This window comes from Eschrichtius robustus, chromosome 8 (genome assembly GCF_028021215.1).
Source record: "Eschrichtius robustus isolate mEscRob2 chromosome 8, mEscRob2.pri, whole genome shotgun sequence".
Lineage (NCBI taxonomy): Eukaryota > Metazoa > Chordata > Mammalia > Artiodactyla > Eschrichtiidae > Eschrichtius > Eschrichtius robustus.
Window position 1 is genome coordinate 101,694,431 of NC_090831.1, and position 21,878 is coordinate 101,716,308.

At 36.9% G+C, this 21,878-nt stretch overlaps 1 protein-coding gene across 6 annotated transcripts in view; it reads right to left on the bottom strand.

The window, feature by feature from the left end:
• Nucleotides 1-21,878, bottom strand: part of CADPS2 (calcium dependent secretion activator 2) — a 552,288-nt gene that overhangs the window by 112,419 nt on the left and 417,991 nt on the right. For 4 of the 6 annotated variants that reach the window (XM_068549381.1, XM_068549380.1, XM_068549379.1 and 1 more), the window contains exons 15-17: nt 16,519-16,582; nt 13,212-13,335; nt 11,118-11,138 (exon numbers count right to left, since the gene is read on the bottom strand). In XM_068549381.1, the coding sequence (XP_068405482.1) occupies nt 11,118-11,138; nt 13,212-13,335; nt 16,519-16,582 (209 nt within the window). The remainder of the gene's footprint in view (nt 1-11,117; nt 11,139-13,211; nt 13,336-16,518; nt 16,583-21,878) is intronic. The other 2 variants (XM_068549383.1, XM_068549382.1) reach the window with 1 other exon arrangement.

Here is a 21,878-nt window from a genome sequence, read left to right on the forward strand (position 1 = left end):
TATAATTTGGTGGTTACTATGAAAGGTACCTTATCTATCTATTTATCTATCTATCTATCTATCTATCTGTCTATCTAGTTGAATGATGGTGCAGAATAGTGTTTCTGAGTGTGGTCCATGGACCACTGTGGATCCCTAAGACCTTTTGGGGGCCTGCATAGTCAAAAGTACTTTCATAATAAAATGTTTTGCCTTTTAAATTCTGTTGACATTTACAGTAATGATGCAAAAGCAATAGTGAGTAAAACTGTTACCTCAGCATGAATCAGGGTTATGGTGCTAAATTATACTCATCACGTATTCTTTATCACCATTCACTCAAGAAAAACAGCTAGTTTTACATAAGAATGTCCTTGAGGAAAGAGTAAAAAATTATTAATTTCATTGAATCTCTACGCTTGAGTATACATTTTAAAAAGTATCATCTGTGACAAAATGAGAAGTTTGCATAAAGCACTTTTGTGTACTGAAATACGATGACTATCTCGAGGAAAATTGTTCGTGTGATTGTTTGAGTCCAGGGCTGAGCTAATTGCTTTTTGTTTTCTTTCACAGAGAACCATTCGACTACTGACAAAGTATGGTTATTCAGACTTGGAAATTTGGTAGACACTTTCTGAAAAATGAAGTAAACCTCTCACTTTAAGGAAACAATAGATAGTATTTGTTGCCAATGATAAAATGGGAGCTTTTAAGGAAAAGTAGAATTTTAGAAAACTTGTATCTGTCAGGAGCTTGACAGCTTCCTAATACTTTAAGACTCTTCTGATGAGTCGGGGTGATATTCACAAGGGTGATTTTTTGATATTACATAATATTTGTTAACATTAAGAAGATCGCAATTCACTGCATATTTTTCAAATAATCAATACATAATGTTAAAAATTATGCATGGTGAAAGATCTATTCAAAATACATGATAAACCAGTGGAATTTAATGTAATAGCATGAAAAGTTCATTGATGTGCTTTCAGACTTCACATTTCAATTAAACTGTAACAAACTTCCACTTGCTGAGTTTTGGTGTAATATCAAAGAAGAAAACCCACAATTATCTGAAAAGTTTTCTAAAATATTCCTCCCTTTTCAACTACATATAAGCCCAGATTTGTTTTTCGTGTCTTAACCAAAATAATATATTGCAATAGACTGAATGAAGAAGCAGGTATGAGAATCTAGCTGTTTTCTTTTAGGGAAGCCATTAAAGAGATGTACGAAAAGGTAAAACACTGTATACTTCTCACTACATAGTTTTTTCTTTGTTTTGGAAATTTTTTCTTTTCATAAAAATGTTTTATGTTGACAAGTAATGGGTTTATATTTATTTTTAAACAATAACATTTTATAAATTTATTTCTAGTATGGTAAATATTGGTAGATATAACCTACATAAACAAAAGCTCTTTGGGATCTGTGTTAATTTTTAAGAGTGTGATGGGTCCTGAAACTAAAAACTTTGAGGACCTCTGGTGCAGAGAAAGGCTATTGATTTCAACAGGTTGACTTTACAACCTTGCTGAACTTTTGTATCTAATAGGCTCTATCTAGATCCTGTAGAATATTCTAGGGAGATGATCATTTCATCTGCAAACAATGATGGTTTTATCTCCTCTCTTTCCATTCTTTTGATTCACCTTTTTTTCATTCCTTTTATGTAGAGTCTGAGACTCTCAGTACTGTGAAAAATGAAAGTGTATGTACTTGTCTTGTTCCTAATCCTAGAGAATGCCTTTAAACTTTCTTCATTAAATATTCACTGTAGGTCTTTTCCTATATGGATTTTATAAAGCTAAGGAAGTCTATCTAGGCTAACAGTCTATTTTTTTTTTTATGGCTAAGTGTTAAACCGTTTCACCCTTTTAAAAATATCTATTGCGATCATGTGATCTTTAAGTTTTTTAGTTTTTTGATGTTGAATCACTTTTATATTCTTGGAACAAACCCCACTGATTTTGATATATTATTTTACAAATACACTGTTGGATTTTGTGAGCTAATATCATATCTAGGAATTTTGCATATATGCTTAAATGAAATGGACCTATAATAATTCTTTTTTAAAAATTTATTTATTTTTGGCTGCGTTGGGTCTTCGTTGCTGCACGCGGGCTTTCTCTAGTTGTGGCGAGTGGGGGCTACGCTTCGCTGCGGCACACAGGCTTTTCACTGCCGTGGCTTCTCTTGTTGCAGAGCACGGGCTCTAGGCGCGTGGGCTTCAGCAGTGTGGCACACAGGCTCAGTAGTTGTGGCTTGCGGGATTAGTTGCTCTGTGGCATGTGGGATTTTCCCGGACCAGGGCTTGAATCCATGTCCCCTGCATTGGCAGGTGGATTCTTAACCACTGTGCCACCAGGGAAGCCCTATTTCTCTCTTATTCTATTGTCTTTATCAGGTTTGGGAATCAAGATTATACTTGCTTCATGAAATGAACTCCCCTCACTTCCCATTTTATTGAACCTATTTTGGATAGGAATTATTTGTTCCTTAAAACTTTGGTAGAATTTACCTCCTAAAACAACTGGGTTTAGGAATTTGGGGATGGGAGATCTTTGACAACTATTTCAATTTCTTTAAAATTTATTGGCCTATTTGAGTTTTGTTTTTTGTGCTGACTTTACCAATACGCAGTTTTTTGAGACTTTCAATTTTGTATTGGTTCACAATACTCTTCTACTATTTTGTTTTGTGTCTCTAGTTACTTTTTCTCTTTCATGCTATATTTATCTGCATCTTTTTCTTAACCAGTCTGATGGAAGTCTGTCTTACTCTATTTCAATTCTCCATATCACTTAGCTTTCCTTTTGTATTGTCTACTTATTTCTCCTTTCCTGCAGCCCCCATTCTGATCTCCTAGGTCACTAACAAGTTCTTCCGCTATATTCATCCTGTATCCTGTTTTTCTTACAACCATATTATTTTCATACCCAATCTTTCCACTTGGTTTTTCATGACTTCTTGTCCCTGCATCAAGAAGGGACAAGCTAGCGTCTTCCTGTATCACCTTGAGAGTATTATGCTCAATTTAAATTCTTGCTCCATCAGTTCCAGGTGGTACATACCACCTATCGTCTTTACTAAGAGCTGCACTCCTTAGGAGTCTAGTAATTTTAGTTTGAGAGCTCACGATCATTTGGAGGTACAGAGAACGGGATGATGGGCAGGCTTGTGTCCTTTGCAGGGACTTCAAAAAGACAGAAGCTTAAGCTTTGGAGCAGAGAGTTCCAGGCAACACAGAACCAACACCGATAATTTCCTTTTCCTACTAAGTCATTAGGCAACTCCTGTGGACAGGGATTCACCATTAATTTGTTAGATTCAAAGCAACAGCACTTGGTCAACAGTCCTGTAATTCACCAGGCTACAGGGTTTGGAGGTAGAGGAGTGAAGGGATGAGCGGGAGTGGCTCAGCCCTTTCCTGTTTTCATCAACATCTCACTGCAGCACAGGTGAGGCCCTGTTTTGATAATACCACAGACACTGACCACCTGACCTACTGCTACCAATTCCAATGACAAAAGATAAGGAGTTGGACATCTCAAGGCAATGTAGTGGGCAGGCAGGAGCAGAATTTAAAAGTTTTCCTCCCTTCCGCTCTCCTTCTGACCAGCCATGCTCCAGGCTAGTGTAACTAACTCCCCACCAGACAGACTGGTGAGATTGGAAGCCAAACTTCTTTGGGCAAAGTGGAGTGAAGGTGAGTAAAACGAAGGTGAGAGTATAGCCTGCTTTTTGGATGGCAGCTGAAAGGAGGCGTAGAGCTCAGGATAAGGCATTATTTAGGGAGATACCATGATTATAAATGGAAGGGAAATATGTAAAAGAAGACAGAGGTACAAGCCACAGGAGAAAGAGGAGATATATAATGGATTAAAATACATCCGGAAAGAGGTAAGTGGAATTGGGGTCAATATGATAGGTGCACAAGTTGGCCTTGAAGGGGAAGATACCTCATCCCCTGATGATGCAGAAGAGAAGACACAGGTGAGTATAGATAACAGGAAGTTTGCAAGTACAGAGCTGGAAAGCTGAGGTTTACTATGCACTTTACAAGATCGAAAGGAAGTGTCTGCCCTTAAATAACCTTTAACTTAGGTGTCATTTAAACTTAAGATCAAGTTCCTATTATAGCCTGATCCGGAAAGAGAACATTGTTCAAGATTGAATCAAGTTTTCATTTTTTTATATGTGGAATTAGCTACGACTGTCTCTGATTGAGCTTGTCCTTATCTATTGTAATTCACACTCAAAATAGAATGAAATAAAAATGGAGAGAAAGGATGGATGACTCATTGACAAAGAGACTGTGGATCAAGGAAAAGTTCTGCTCATTTGGGTCACAAAAGACCTCATGGCATTACAAATCATTCGGCACTGGTAATATTAACCCCAATATAAGGGACAGAAGGCCAAAAGCAGAGGGCAGCAGGACAGAAGGCCAACAGTTGTTTTAGACAGAGTAACACATACTAACGCTTTCCAGAATTAAACGAAGATCAATCAGGAAGGATGTTAGAGGAATGCAGACCCAGAACTAATTTTAGAGGAGAGAGACCTAAGTGTCCTTAAATGTCTCCATGCTTTGGAGTTGACAGAACCCTCGTCCTTTGGTCACTAAAGCTGTGGGTAAACAGTGGGTGCAGAGGTCCCAGGAATGTTGAAAGCACTGCCATCGGGCTGCCACTGGTGTACAAGGGTGCACCTCGTCTCTTCATTTGACTATTCATTTAGTTGGTTAGTGACCTGAGTTATGCCGAGAGCTACTGAGCAACTGCACCACACTCTTGTCCTCTGTCCTAAGCTGAGAGAAGGTACACACAGAGCTTGAAAGCTCTGTCAGACATAAGCAAATCACGCCTTTACTTGCCTCTTCTAATCAATAATCCCTGCAACTCCTGCTTGTTATGTTTCCAAACCAGCTTTGGATACATGGGGATGAAGCTGTCAACATTGTCATGAGCTGACTAATTGACATGAACACAAATTATATAGCGCGGGGTTCTTATCTTGAGGGGCTAGCGAGTTGGTGGGAGAGAAGTTGGGGCAAACGTACTAGAAATCCTCATTCTTACAGATCAGATGTGGAAATGGCCAAAGTGAATTCTTATTACTTACGTAGTACTTAAAAGAGAATATGGTTTTAATACTTTCTTGCACATACATTATATAGAATAAGGCTAATGGTGTGGCAAGGAGATGTGAAAGACATCTTATTCAATATATTGACAAGAACATGCTGATAAAAATAGTTTAAAATTAGCATTTCAATTGTATCATACTCGGTGATAGAATCAAAGTAATTTATGGTTATCAGAAAACAATGATCTTCTTAGGTAATTTAAATAGTTCATTGACCCTCTGAAAAATACTCACAGCTTTTCTTTGTATATAGTGCAAAAATAAATTTTACTTTGATCCTATCCAGGTAATCACAGATGCTAAATCAGTGTAGCTCAAGGAATGAGTTTTTACTGTATATACACATATCGCCTTACAAACTAAAAAAAAAAAAAAATTTACAGATTTATATGATTTTCTCAAATATTTTAAATAAAAAGACAATAGGTCATTCTCTTTGTTTTAGAGCCAGAAATCGTATCTATCAATTTCTCCCTAAATCATCGGGTGAAATCATCAGAAGCAGAAATGGTCACAGAGGTTTTACGTTCAGGCCTAAGTCCCAGAGTCCAAGCCACACTGTCCAAATAGGCTGGACAGAAATTCTTCAATTCTTTAATTTTGTTTTATCATTTTTAAGGTGAGGGCCCTGTTTCCTTTAGTATACAAATTACCTCCTGCAAAGTGTTGTCAGTGCTTACGGGAGTGCAAAATTTCAGGTCTATTACTTAGCTATTGTAGCCTGAATTTCATGGTAACATATAATACTCAAAAAATTTAAGAATCAAATTTATAAGGAAACTCAAAAAACTTTTATGAGAGTACACTGCTAAGTTATCCTAGAAATATTAATATGAAATTATTCATTAACAAGAAGAATTTTCATCAACTGTGCAGTTTATATACTCATTTCTGTGCACACACATGTTCTTCAGTAGAACAGATTTCACTTACTTATTATTTATCGCTACACTCTGACAATGAAGTGCTAAATTAAAATGCCACCCAGATGGCAAACACATCCTAATGACGTAAGGATGGCCACAGTGCAACTTCTCCACTCAAAGAAAGCAAGCAGCGCGGCCCTCTGGGAAAGCATCTCTGTCCTGTTCAACTGAGACTTTGAAAATGAAAGCACTGGGGGTTAGACCTGGGAACCTGGCAACCAGAGGGCCCAGAGAGATCATCACTGCACAAAGCCTCTGCCTGTTCATTCCATGCTACCTTTTGTTTAGGGCACCTCCACGTTTTGAGATTCACAAGAAGCTTAGGTACCAAATTTACGTAAAAGATCTCAGGTCAAGGCAAGCTCTAAGGAGTGGTCTCCCTCCTCTTTTATCGTAAGTCACAATATGTTATGTAGTTTTCAGGAGAAGACAGGGACTGTTATTAGATGTTTTATAGTTGTTCTTGTCCATAAAAAATTCTGTGAATTAAAGAATGGGTTCTTCTTTAAAAGTAACAGCTAATTTGCATCAACAAGGTATGTGATTTAAGAAAAACACAATGAGAAAAATAAAGTTTCAGTATCATTTTGAACCTTGGATTATAAATAAAAATGATCTTGGGGCTTCCCTGGTGGCACAGTGGTTGAGAATCTGCCTGCCGATGCAGGGGACACGGGTTCGAACCCTGGTCTGGTAAGATCCCACATGCCGCGGAGCAACTGGGCCCGTGAGCCACAACTACTGAGCCTGCGCGTCTGGAGCCTGTGCTCCGCAACAAGAGAGGCCGCGATAGTGAGAGGCCCACGCACCACGATGAAGAGTGGCCCCTGCTCGCCGCAACTAGAGAAAGCCCTCGCACAGAAACGAAGACCCAACACAGCTAAAAATAATAAAAAATAAATAAATAAATTTATTAAAAAAAAAAATAATAGATTAAATCTTAAAAAAAAAAATGATCTTACTATTACATAAAAAGTTAGGGATAAAATTAAACCAAAGAAGAAAACTAGCTGATTTCACAACAGTGTAAATCTCAAACTTTTCTTAAAATTAAAAAAAACAATCGCTTTCTAGAGGTTTCAAGTTCTTAAAATGGACTATCTGTTCTCATAAAACACATGCAAGTAATTCCCAAGAAGGAAAGAAGGCATTTAGAGAGAGGTCATCTGTTTCATTTCATCTATTGCAGAGCTGTAACATTCCTTTATTCTGCAAATTTGTGCTGCCAATGGAGAATCTGAAGAATTCCCAAGGAGGGACAAGAACTTCGAGTCAAACTGAGCAACGCGCTGCATTATAGAAACAACTGAAACAGGTTAGATTATTAACTATGATCAATACAGCTGCCGTCTGTAACTTCTGGCTTCTGTGATCCAGAGTTAGTGCCTCCTCACTCCCACCCTCCACCATTATAAAGGGCATGAAATTCTGGTTTAATTTTTCCAACCTTGTTATTTTTTTAGCGGTCAGGGTTTGCTCTATATTGTTAATTGTTCAGTGATTGGTTTGAATGATCTATTGCAAGCCAGCCTCCCAGCTTACAGATATTCTCTCTGCTGTGAACAGCCTGCTCACTCTTTGGGCCATTAACTCAATCGTTTATTCAATAAAGTATTTATCAAGTTACACCGCACCAGGCACTTTTCTTGGCACTGGAGATACAGCAGTTTTGAAATACATAAGCCCTGCCCTTGTGGGGCTAACATTGTAGGACAATAGTTGGATGAAAGAACTATCTTATGTGTCAGATCAAATGGGCTATGGAGAAGAATAAAGCAGGGAAAGGGAAGAGACATGCGGGGTGGGGGAGGCTGCACATTTTAATCACGTTCAACACCTGACACTTAACATGTGTCCGGGAAAATAAAGAGCGTCAGTTTCTGGAGTTCAGCTCTTAGCCTTCCAACCAGACACCTCTGTTGTCCAATTCAGCAGCCACTAGCCACATGTGGTGGATGAGTATTTGAAATGGGGCTACTTCTAATGGAGATGTGCTGCGAGAGGGAGATGCCCACTGGATTTCAAAGACATAGGAAAAAAATAATGTAAAACATCTCAATAGTTGTGTATACTGAATACATTTTAAAATGATGATATTTTGGGTATATTGGGTTAAATAAGCTATATGCACAACATTAATTTCACCTATTTCTTTTTACCTCTTTAATGTGACTACAATTTTTTTTTAAGTTACATATATGGCTTTCATCATATTTCTATGTGCAGCACTGTTCCAGACTCCTTTTTAAATGTCCGTGAATTTTAACTGAGTGCAAATTGAACTATGCAAGCTTGCCAAGAATGGGGAGGAAGGAACATATAGGAAAATAAGAAGATATCTTAATAGGTAGACAGTGGGTTCCAATCTCCCACTTACTAGCTATGTGACCAGAGACTGGCTGGTAGATAATAACCTCTCTGCTTCGGTTTACTAAAAAAGGAATAATAATAGTAGTATTTACTGTAAAGGCTTGTTGTAGAGAATAAACAGATACATGTAAAGTGCTTAGAATAGTGACTGGCATGTAAGTGTTTGCTCCTATTATTAAATAAATATTATTTTTGGAAAAAGAGACCCTACCAATATTAACCCTTGGCTTTTGTGATGTGTATGAGGGGTTTATCAGAAAATGCCACGACTTTGGATCAGACAGCCTTGGAGGCAGGGCAGCCAGGGGGAGAGCATGGAGAGGCCTCTGGGGTCTGAGGAACATGGGTGCGAATCTCAGGTCTGCTGAATTTTTTTTTTTAATTAATTAATTAATTTATTTATTTATTTTTGGCTGTGTTGGGTCTTCGTTTCTGTGCGAGGGCTTTCTCTAGTTGTGGCAAGTGGGGGCCACTCTTCATCGTGGTGCGCGGGCCTCTCACTGTCGCGGCCTCTCTTGTTGCGGAGCACAGGCTCCAGACACGCAGGCTCAGTAATTGTGGCTCACGGGCCTAGTTGCTCCGCGGCATGTGGGATCTTCCCAGACCAGGGCTCGAACCCGTGTCCCCTGCATTGGCAGGCAGATTCTCAACCACTGTGCCACCAGGGAAGCCCAGGTCTGCTCAATTTTAATAGCAGCACAACCTTGTGCCAGTTACCGCCTTTTTCTGAAGTCTTAGTTACCTCTTCTGTAAAATATCTGTTTTGAAGAGCTGTTTAAGGAACTACTGAAGCAGTGTAAATGAAAAACCTCTGGAGCAACAGGCAGGTCAACAGATGACAACATGATGACAAACCTTGAGCCAAATTTTACTCTTCTCTATGTGGAACAAACTAACTGAGGATGATGATTATAATGCTCAAGAGAGTACTGTTTCAAAGTCTTATCAAGCATTTAAGCTCTTACACATGCAACTGATATTCTCATTTTTACTCACTTTTAAAAGCACCTCCAAGAACATTCACTAGGTAACCCTGTTAACTGGCAACCAAATACAACTAAAGGAATATAACTACATTTCTTAAAAACCTCTCTTCTGTTACTTCAGAACAGTCTTCAATGGAGGGTAGCTTTCCCTTCGATTCGCTTAAATTACTGAGGCTATACTGATTTTTTTCTCTTTTCTATACAAGCATTTGACTTTTAAAAAGTATTTTTCCCAGAGTCTGCAGCCTAGACAGTTGAGCAATGGTACGGTGTTAAACACAAGTGAAGGGAAGACTTTCACCTGGTTGGAAGTGCTGTACACAGCAGACAGCAACTGTCACAAGCAGGGCAACTGCCTCCGCTCCATCCTCGTCATGGCGTGTGGTGACCCCTTCCTATTTCACAGGGGCAGGAACGTCGTCTCTGTAGGTTGGGGATCAGGACACCTGACTGCAGTCCCAGCTGGCTGACTTATTTACTCTATGGCAAGTGGGAAAACCACTAACAACCCTAGACTTCTTGTTTGAAAATTATATAAAAACTATTTTTACCACAGAAATGTGGGAGATAAGATGCTATACGAGGTTTTGAAAAAGTCTGTTAAAGATCATGGGACTGCTGCTATCACAGTGGGCTGTCATAAGAGGGGATGGTAATATTTTTTTCTAATTCATCTTTTCTAAAGTGCACTTCAGCGATCATTGTAGGTGTGTTCTTTCCCCTTTTCCTGGCTCTGAGTGTTTTCTTCCTGACACATTCTGAGGTCAAATACTGGAAAAGAAGTGAAGGTCAGAAAAAAGAAATAGCATCCTTAATGGAAGACTTCAGTTAAAAACAACCCAAGCAAACTTGTCTATAAGACTGCATGCAAAATTTGACTAAGATGAGAAAACTCGGATTAGAAAGGTTCATCACTTGTCTCTCACGCCACTGATTTCAAATGGAACTTAACTAATGGACCTCTTGTCTCTCTCCAACTACTAAGTACCTACTTTGTGTCATGGGCACAGTGCTGGGTGCTGGAGATACAACAGTGAACAAGTTCAGTAGAGACCCTGCCTGCAAGAGGCTGAAGCGGAGATGGACAGGATGAATACATAATGGCCCATTAATTAAATTAATTACAACTGTGAGAAGTGGCGTGCACGTGCACACACACAAAAGTAACAAAATCTTTAAAAACTCAGAGACCCAGAGAAGAACTCTTTCCTAGCAATTTCTTGAGAATGGGATTTTATAACCTCTGCTCATTCCTATGATTAACAACTTTCAAAGTTAAGAGCTGCTTACTTTTTACTTAATAGCATTTATGCATTTTTACTCTCAGGTTATCTTCCAAGAGTGATAAAAGAAAGATGGTCCTCTTTTCTAGTTGTTAAGAGTCCTTCAAATATTGGCAACAGCTTCCAAATAAGATTAGTGTACGTGGTTAAAACCTAATGCATAACATTAATACAGCCTCAGGTGTTTTGCTTTGAATTCATATCAAAAAAACATTGCTGAACTTTTGCAGAGATAAATGGCCTATATTTTCCCTACAAAGCATTAGCAACAGTTCCAATAAAATCAAAGTCTTTTCAGTATCTTAGTCAAAGTGATCTAACAGGAGCCCTGAAAAGGAAAGAGCTATTCATCCATATCAAAACACAACACCGCCACATTAGAAATAATGGCACATGCATGCACAAACATTAATTACCTGTTTCCTTTTCTGCTGGGCCTAAAACATAAGAGAAGAGAATTTAGGAGAAAAACAAACTCTACCCGTGTTACTCACTCACGTAACGTGAAAGACCAATCAAGCAAAGAAAAGTAGCCCATTTCCTATTTCTAACTTAAAGTCGACTTTGTTCTTGGTCTGAGCCCGAGCATAAAACAAAGCGCTTTATTTTTTAAGATACAAAAAAGGGGGAGAAGGGAGAAAATGAAAAGGATAAAAGTTTTTCTTATCTAATAAGTATGCATTTTATTTATTTTTGAAAAGAGACTGCTCAGCAGTCCTACCTGACTAGATTTCTAGTATCCTTTTTCTAGAATGTTCTCACACTGGACTCGAGATAAGAGAGGCGGTGACTCCAGAAAGGAAGAGGTGGGAGAGTTCCCTGCTCACTCTCCATTGGGTCCTCTTTTAGGCTTTTCTCTAACACAGACTTGTTTTTGTGTGTGATCCAGAAGAATAACTATTCCTTTCTGATCACTATTGTTAACGTGTTTATCTAGCTGATTAATGAGAGGAGCCCATGGCTGTGTACAAGTAAAAGAAAGTTCTTCATTTGTCCATATTAAAATGGATTCTACAACTAGAAAATAAATACAGAGATAAAACAAAAAATATACTGCATATCTTTTCAGTATTGTTGGATAGGTAATGGTCAAAAATAACTAAAATAGTTAAGACCAAAAGGATTCTCATAGTTTTTTGGACAGCATTCATAATATTTAGATAAAACAATATTGTGTTTACTCAGGTTGTCTACAATTTTTTTCTCTTTGCCAGATTTGGAAGGTTTTAATATGTCTATTTTTATATCAATTCTTTCAATCCGTGTTCACAATACCCAATATTCCCAAAACATGAAAATTGTTTGAAGGAGTATTCAAAATGTGAAAACCAATCTGTTTATCTTCCACTTTCCCCAAATGACCTAATATTCATTGCTTCTGCTTTAACACAACATGATATCATAATTAATGATGTTAAACTGGTATCTAAGGAGGTTTCATGTTGTTACTCTCGTGATATAATATTGGTTGCTATAGTGATGGGATGGCTTTTTTGTTAATCACTCAGGAGGCTGGTTATCACGTGCTTGTTAGAGAGCTTGATCAGATTTGGAGAGAAAAAAGGATATAACACAGCCAATTATAATCATCTTTTTCAATGTCCCAATTTTGATGAATCTATCATAGTATCAACTAATTAATAAATTTATAATTCATTAAATACAATTTTATATTAAAAATTACTAAATTTTTTCTAACAGATGATTTACTTTTTATTTTTAGAGATAAGTATTAACACTATAAACTTTTTTTCCTCCCTAAGTTAATGCTACATGTATTACACAAGCTAGTTTTATGATAATTAAAGAACCTGAGGTTATTTCTATTACTTTTAATTATATCAGTCAAAGGATTGTCAGATAAAAGCTGACTGTGTGACTTTGCCACAAATTTCAATCTATGTATTTCTAAGTTATCTTAAACCTTAAATGAATAAAATGAATAATTATCCTTAATGAATAAAACCTGAAGAAAGAGAAAAAATGCACAGTCCTCTCAAGAGATCTAATCTTACGAATGCATCAATATATTGTAAGCAATTAAAAGTTGCAGGAAATTCTATCAGTTTATTTCAGCCCTCACGATAATCAACAAGTTTCCTCTTTCTCTGAGAGATGCTACAGAACCAAAAATAAAATTAAATAATACTACACTGTTACTGATCAGGAGAGAATACACTGCCCATAGTTTAAATGTTAGACATACTTACTGTAATGTCAAAAAATACAACCCATGAAAACACGTTTTGGTTTCTTCAAAACTCAAAATAAGAACAAAGGACAACTTATGCATGAATCCTGGGTCTTTCATTCAAGCAGAGTCCCAGGAGGCATATTAAGGCAATGAATAGGAAAAAGCTCTTCAGTTCACCAGCTGAGATTTTAATGAGACATTTCCCTTTGCCACGGCACAGGTTTCTTCAAGAAAGGAAAGGACTTCTCACAGAAAATGCAGTTAATAGGCACTGTTGGCTCTCACTGCCATTTCGGCAATTGCTCACTGCACTGACCTTCTATCTTGGCATATTCTGTGAGTCTCGTGTAATTGATCAAGGCTGCTTTCTCAAGACATTTTCTGACCACTTTTTTCACCTCTTCTGCTGGTATGGGAGTGGCAATATCTTTCATTAAAACCTAGAGAGAGAAAGAGAGAGAGAGAGACGGCATAACATACTTAAAAAACAAGTACACAAATTGCCCTAGACCTATTGGTAGGAAGGGGTCCTAGGTAACACTGGGGGAGGTGATGAGTCAGCACTTCACAGCCGGGAAGTAATCTCTCCCAGTCTTGGCTCCATCTGTCTAAGCCTCATTTATGCACATCAAAACCTCCCTTGCCCAAGCCACCATTCAGTGTGACTGTCACTTTTCCTCCAGGGACCCACAACGCCACTAGAGCAGCTGTTTCAAAGGAGGATTACAGTCCTTGGGATACTTTGTAATAAAGTTTACCTTGCATATCCCTGATTTAAAAGCTTTAAATCTTTTGAGCAATATATATGAAAACATAAATTCCATTAAAATAAGCATCATTTACGCGCTTTATAAAAATCAAGACCCCTACTCTCACTAATTACACTTTAGTTATTTTGATCTGCTGGGGATGGGGGGAGCTTCTTTGTCTTAGTGAAATGAATGGAGTATCAAATGTTAAAACACAAGGAAAACTTTCTGAAATTAAAAAAAAAAAAACTGATTATTTTCTGTTGGGTTCCTAAATTGTTTTTGGATTTTTCATTTAAAAGTATTAATATTGGCAAATGGAAAATACAATTGTATCCAGAATTCAAAATATAATGTACTTAAGTACTTTTATAGTGACTCATTGATAATTTTCCTTAAAACTTTCCTAGTGATAAAACTGCTCACAGTAAGTTTTGATCATACAATTAGTCAAACGCTATTTTCCATATAATTAATGTGGCTTTCCGTGCTTTGCTTACATTCAAATTCTACAATATACAGGTATAGCAAAATCTTAACATAAATAAGACAATACTTTTGTAAGTGTTCTGACTATCCTATTAGTCTTTTACTTTGAAAGAAATACTGAAAGAACATGAAGACATCCGTTTCATGGTTTGTTACTTCATTCTATTTCGATCAGCCTCGGCACTACGGATTTTATAATCTCAAATTCATTCAATCATTCTAGCATTGGTGATCCTTGACGACATATTTTCATTTTGTCAGACAAGGTTTCCTTCTGAAAACAGCAAACTTTATCACTTAAAGATTTCCTCCCCTATCAAATTAAATTTTTCTTCATATTTTCACATTAAAAATCTTTAACACACTGATGTATATTTGGCACTTTAATTAGAACTGCACATTAGACTCTTCATTGCCAGAAAAATCCTTCTGTTTAGAGTAAAAAAATATAAGCATTAACAGGCACTATTATTTTTAAGGTGATTATTACTAAAATTTAAATTTAAGATTAATTTTACTATTAAGCTTTCCCATGGTGCCAAACTTTCAAATAATAGAAATAGCTGTTAAAATTAGAATGTCTATATCTATTACAGAGGTGAGTCTAGGGTTGAAATCATGCAATATTTCACAGTATCTAGGAGCTGGACACTTCATTTGAAGTGTGTGTGGGGAAACTAAATCCCCTTTCCTGGAGAAGCGCAGATAAAGGGCTAGCAAGTGCAAAAAGGGAGACACACAATTTGTGTTTTATGCTTCCGCCCCAAGTTCTTCCAAGACACCGTTTGTATCAAGAATTCACATGTAGATTTTATTTTTCTAAGATTTCAGTAAGTACAGAGACATGAAAATGAAGAAATAGCCCTTATCATTTCTCTTTCAATTCAGCAAGAGACATGATTAGTTACTGTAACTGGAATAAAGGTCACTGTTCATCCTGCCACCTGTCAGTACAGGGCACGAGGGCATCTCTTCTGTTACTAACTCTTCCCTGCTGGGGGGAGGATGGGAGCTCTGCCATGGAAACCAGCACATAGAGAGGCTGTACTAGGTACCCAGGATGGGATGCCGTTCCAAAAAGCAAAGCTGCCTTTGAGGAGTTTTATCTCGTTGATGATACCTTAATGGATAGGATGAAATGAAAACTCTGAAAACCTGAGTTACATGCAGCTTTTAATATTATAAAAATGCTAATGAAACAGATAATTATGACAATAATATTTCTATCACACAATTCACAGTAATCAAGGATAAGACAGGGATATATAGATAAAACCAATCTATAATCCAAAGATCTCACTTTAGTCATCAGTTCTAGCCCTCCTCTCCCAAATCCTTAAATCACTGAACAATGTCTCCCCTTTTTGCTTTTCAGAGGTGCGAATAAATAATATATTATCTGGAATTCCTTGGGCAGAAAAATCAACAAGAGCAAGTGCTTAAAGTCAACAAATCAGGACCGGAATAATCAAATCAAGAGATAGAGATGATCCCTAGATATTCTTTTTAATACAGATAAGGAATAAAACTTGTTCACATTACTTAAGCTGTTAGCTTCCAACTAGCACATGAATAGTTTTATAGACAGGTGAAAGGATACTTCCCTTTTTTTTTTTTATTGGGGTATAGTTTGGGGTAGAGTTGCTTTACAATGTCGTATTAGTTTCTGCTGTACAACGACGTGAAACAGCTATATGTATACATATATCCCCTCCCTCTTGGACCTCCCTCCCGCCCCCCTCCCTTTACACCTAATCTGCCACAAAAACAGCAGTGGAGAATAGACTTTCATTAATAAATGATTTTTAGCGTGGGTATAACACCTTATTTGCTATTTACTTTTTGTATATTTCTATAATTTCATGACTTCTATTAATCATCAATTTCTGTAATTCATGAATTCTTTCAAAGTAACACAAATTGAACTGAAATAAATTGAGATAAACTTAGAATGAAAGAAATGATATGTTTGTGAATATTAAATGTTAAACTCTTATAGGTATGAGGGATATGACAGACAGAAGTACAAATAAGTCGGGGGGATAATAAAAGACAACTGTAAAGTCTGAAAAACAGATAACTGTACTTATCTGAAATAAGGAGGGGAAAAAAAGAGGTGGGAAAAATGGATACTACCAAAAAGAAGATAACTTTAACCCTAACTCAGCATAGGATGGCAGTGGTAGGCTTCAGAAAGGCTTTGGAGAGGAAAAGCAGGATATAGAAGAATTTGAATGTAGCAAGGAAAAGTGAGGGACTGATGAAATGCAACAGACCCAGGTGATATCACACTCATGAGGAATGGGACCATCTGCCTAGTTCAACACTAAAATACACAGCCACTGAGAATGCAAATAGTACTTACAAAGTAATGTTCAAACATACCCTTTCAAGTAATGAAAGTGTAGCTTTCAGTGCACCTTCAGGTCGTCCAAAGGGAAAACAGTATCTTTAAAAAAGAAAAAAAGAAAAAAAAAAAAAAAGGAGGAACAAAAAAGTCAAACATTTAATATCCAAGACTGCTAAATAATTCCCTCTTCTATAACTTGCTGTTATTGGAGAACATTTGTAAAAAGTGGTTAAAAGGGCATCGACCCATGCAGGAAAGTTTTAAATGCTGAAATTTACCTAGTCCCATGATTTAAATGTCTTAAACAGTAAAGGTATAAACTGTGATGAAAAAGGTTCTCAAGTTTCAATGATACATGTACAAAAATACAGTAATCAAAAAGGAATCTCTAGGGTCCTATACGTAAAGAGAAACTTAAAATGCATTTCCTACTAATTTCTTGTTTAAGGTGTTGTTATTCAAGCTCTATGATAAAATGAAATGACTCCCCCCATTTCCTCCTTTATTTATGTGTGATTTAAGATGGAAACACACACTGCATACATAACTTCTAGGAGAAACAAGGTTCCGGCTCCCCCCTTGTCCTTACATTTGCCTGTCTCTGCTGGTGTCTAGCTCTCCAACCTCCCCATCCCCCCACATAAACCTTCTGCAGCTCTACTGCCCGCAGTCATTTATCCAAAGTATTTCTAGTCCCATGTATTCCTAATACACACCAACAACCGGAGGGCAGGTATTCTGAAATCAGGGTCAGAGCTGGGAGGATGAGTGGGCCCCTCACAAGTTAGCTGCCACATGGTGGTGACAGGTTTACTGCTCTTTAGAGGAGGGTCCCCCTTCAGGTCACTTTCCACTTAGAGAGTACAGAATGTCAGGGCCACTTCATCCCGCGGGTGCACCTCGCTTTGTTCAACCAGGTTCAGCAAAGCCTCCCTGACCGCTGCCTCAGCCCCAAGATCAAGTGCTACACAGGCAGCTGGGCCATCGTGGACTGCCATTTTGCTCTTAGACACCTTCAAACTAATAAATTGAAAAGTTTACTTATTTCCATGTCGTTTGCCATTATCCAAGGACTAAGTAGACATATTTTCTAAGACATAATTACAAAGAAATTCTTTTTTTCCGCACTGTAATTTGAAGAGGTCTCCCTCAAAAGCACATATAGTTTAAGCTCAAGTTCTTTTATAGGACCAAATTTTAAAGAGAAACTTTACTGGACCTGATTTTAAAGAGAAAGAGGAAGATTGATTCCTCACAAAGCAGTAGTTGAATTTATATTCGGTTTAGCTTTTAGTTTCGTGAAACTTCCATTCACGTCAGATAAATGCAAATAAGTGTCATATAAATCTAGCCACTCACATGTTTCTTCAGAGTACTGTTTACCATTTCATTTACTGTTAAAATTTTCCTTCACTTAATCTTGCCTCTATGCCTCCTCCCCCCTACTACCTCCCCCGCCCATACATAAAAAACCATGACCAATTTATTTTGATAAGAGTTTTTCCTGCACAGTGGTGCTTTTTAGAGCATTAGCAAATTAGTAAAGTAGCTTTAGTCATTCTGTATACCATAAACCTTAATCCACGTTTAAATAAAACACAAATTGGGTTCTTGTAGTCCCCTCCTCCTGCTTAAATCTTTTCAGTGTTTCTGCATAATCCACCCATTGTCTTTCCTATTTATTTCTATTAACCTATGGGTGACACATTTTATGAATGGAATGTTACTGATCCCCAGATTACATTTAGCATTTCAGGGCTCTGAGGTCCCACTGGGTATGCTCTGAATTAGCATTAGCTGCCCGTGATGTGTAAATAATTCAACACATTTACAGAGTACAAGTAATCCTGAATCAATAAAATACAGAAAATAACTACACAGAAGCTTAATTAATCTTCACAAAACAAGTTTTAAAAGAAGGGAATCATTTTGTTCTGCCTTGCAGGATAAATATTTTGGGTTTTTACCACTTTGATAGCTCTGTAATAGCTAAGCAAAGTGAAAAACACTCAATTAACAAATAAAATTCAACCAAGTTTAATACCTAATCTGAATAAATCAAAGTCAGGCTGATTTTCACTTTAGTCAACTAATTACACAGATAAATGAGCCTGCATAGACCTGTCCAGTGATTAAACTGGTTTTCTTTGCATTTTAAATTAAAATTTTAAATACAGTATCTGTTTTTATCAAAGTTGTATATGCACATAGCCTGAAAGGAAACTTTTCCTAAGGGGATTTTTATGAAAAACGTAAATCCTTTATGTCAGTTCTACCCCCATTTCCCAAGTAATTTCTCGAGAAAAAAATGTTTTTAACTTTTAACTGATTCTTTTGGCATTTAAATGTCATATCCCTAACCTACATGGTAATACTTCAAATTCTTAGTTTTCCAGTTTTAGATATTATCCTACTAACTTCCCACTATGGAAGAGAAGTTCTTAGCTTTTTTAAAAAAATAGATTTAGAGGTGTAAGTGGCAGACAGTGAACTACACATATTTAAAGTATACAATTTGATAAGTTTTGACATATGTATACACCTGTGAAACCATCACTACAATCAAGGCAATATATATATTCATGCCCCTCAAATGATTCCTCCCGACTCGTGGGGCCCAGGCAACTACTGATTTACTGTCATTTAGATTAGTTTGTATTTTCTATAATTTCATGTAAGAGGAATCATACAGTATTGAACTATTTTGGGTCTGATTTCTCTCAGCATAGCTGTTTTGATATTCTTTCATGCTATTGCAATGTATCCCTTTTCGTTTCTCAGAAGTATTCTAATACATTTTTTATCCATTCCTGTTGATGGTCATCTGACTTGTCTTCATATTTGGGCTATCATGAATAATGCTGGTATAAATATTCATATTAAAGTCTTTGTGTGGATATATGCTTCCATTTCTCTTGGGGAAATACCTAAGAGTGGAACAGTTGGGTCATACGTTAGGTGTTTAAATTTTTAAAAACTGCAAACTATTTTACAAAATGAGTTGTACCATTTTCCATTCCTATCAATCACTGTGGCTTTAGTTTATATTTCCCTAAAGAGTAATGATGTTGAGCATCTTTTCATATGCCTTTTCACCATCACATATCTTTAGTGAAATATCTGTCAAAACAACTTTTTATTGGGCTGTTTTATTTCTTATTGTTTTAAGAGTTATTTATAGGGAGTTCCCTGGTGGCCTATTGGTTAGGATTCTGGGCTTTAACTGCTGCGGCCCAGGTTCAATCCCTGGTCGGGGACCTGAGATCCTGCAAGTTATGCAGGGTGGCCAAAAAATAAATAAATAAATTTATATATTCTAGATAGAAGTCTTTTGTGGGATATGTATGGTGAAAATATTTTCTCCCATTCTGAGATTCCCTTATAATGTCTTTGGAAGATCAAAAGTTCTTAATGTTGATGAAGTTCGAGGTAATATTTTTCCATTTATGAATCACGATTTTGGTGTTTTATTTAAGCATCTGTGCTTAGTCCAAGGACACACAGGTTTTCTGTTTTCTATGTCTATCCATCTTGAGTTAAATTTTGGATCAGGTGTGAGGTATGGATCCAGGTTATTATTTTACATTTGGATATCCAATAGTTCCAGCACTACTTGTTGAATAAAGTATATTTTGCAAATTACCTGTACATTTGTTGAAAATTAATTGACCATATGTATGTGAGTCTATTACTGGACTCTCTATACTACACTACCTTGATTATTGATTTTTGAGTAGATAGCCTTGCCTTGTTTTTGACTGTAGGTGGAAAACATTCAGTCTTTCCTACCTTTCTACTATTAAGTATGATGTTAGTTGTAGGTTTTCCATGATGTCCTTAACAGGTTAAACATATGACATGTGGTAATAATAATTATTTTGATACTATTGTTTACTAATTCTATCTTCCCTGTCATTTTCACTTTTGCTTGTTTTTATTCTTTTCATTGGTCGTATTTTACTACTTCTTTGTATGCCTAGAAATTTTTGACTGGATGCTAGACATTGTTATTTTACCTTCTTGGAGGCTGAACACTTTTGTATTTCTTTAAATATTCCTGAATTGTGTTCTGGAATGCAGTTAAATTACTTGAAAATAGTTTGATTCATATGAATCTTGGTTTTAAGCCTCATTAGGAGAGACTATGACAGTGTTTATTCTAGGGCTAATTTTTTTCCACTACTGAGGCAAAACCTTCTGTATTCTACCTGATGCTCATGAATTAGGTTTCCACTCTAGATATTGAAAACTGGAATTACTCTTAGTCCTGTGTAAAAAAACCCCTGTAATCCTTTCACATAGTTCTTTGCCCAGCTTTGAATAGTTTCCTCACATCCATGCACAGATCAATACTTAGCTGAAGACTCCAGGAGGACCCTCAGCAAATATTACTTGTAGGTCTCTTTGCTCTCTCCTTTAGAACTTTGAGTTGAAAACTCTGGCTGCCTTACCCTCCATGGACTCTCAGCTCTGTCTCCTCAAGTCAGGGTGTCCACGGGGATCCACCCAGATTCCTCCTCCCTGGACCATGATCTAGAAACACTGTGCTGTCTGTAAGCTGGGGCAATTAAAGGGCTTATCCATTGTTTTCCATCTCTCAGGAATTACTGTTATTGTCTTATGTTTAATATCTTGAAAAGCATTTTTTTTCCCACATACTTTGTCTTTAAAAAATTGTTTCAGGTGGGAGGGTAAATATCATCCCATTACTCCATCTTGGACATAAGTTGCTTTTTTTTTTTAAGACCACTTTCCACCACCCTAGACATAATTTCTGTTCCTCCTACCCTTAATGCAGTTACATCACTTTTGTGGGTTAGACCGAAACTCAGTATCTACATTAATTACATAAACGTCCTAGATAACTGAAATGTATCTAATATGATTACTTTCTAGTGTCACTATTTTGTTTATAATACTTTGCTATATTTGTTTTTAATTTTTTCTTTTTATTATGTACTTAATCTAATACAATTTCAAGCTCTAACACAACTAATACAATCCAAACTCTATTCCAAGTGGGTAAAACTTCTCTCAGTATGTTAAAATATCTCAGTGTTTTGTCAATTTGATCTACTTGAAGAATTTTCTGACCTGCTCTGGTCAGAACTATTTCCTCTCTAGGCTCAATTGCCACTTTGGGGTCTCTATTAGCTACCACTATGAAGATTCCCTCCTCTCTCATGTTGATTTCCTGTTGCAGGGATCTTAACTCTCCCTCTTTGTTTTCTCCTTTGTCTTGGTAAATTGCACTCCCCAGAAAGAGAATATGGGAAGCACATCTTTTGATGTCCAGTATGCCTGAAAATATCATTATTCTACCATTACCCTTAATGGATACGTTTACTAGTGTAGAATTCTAGGTTGGAAATAATCTTTCCTCAAAATTGTGAAG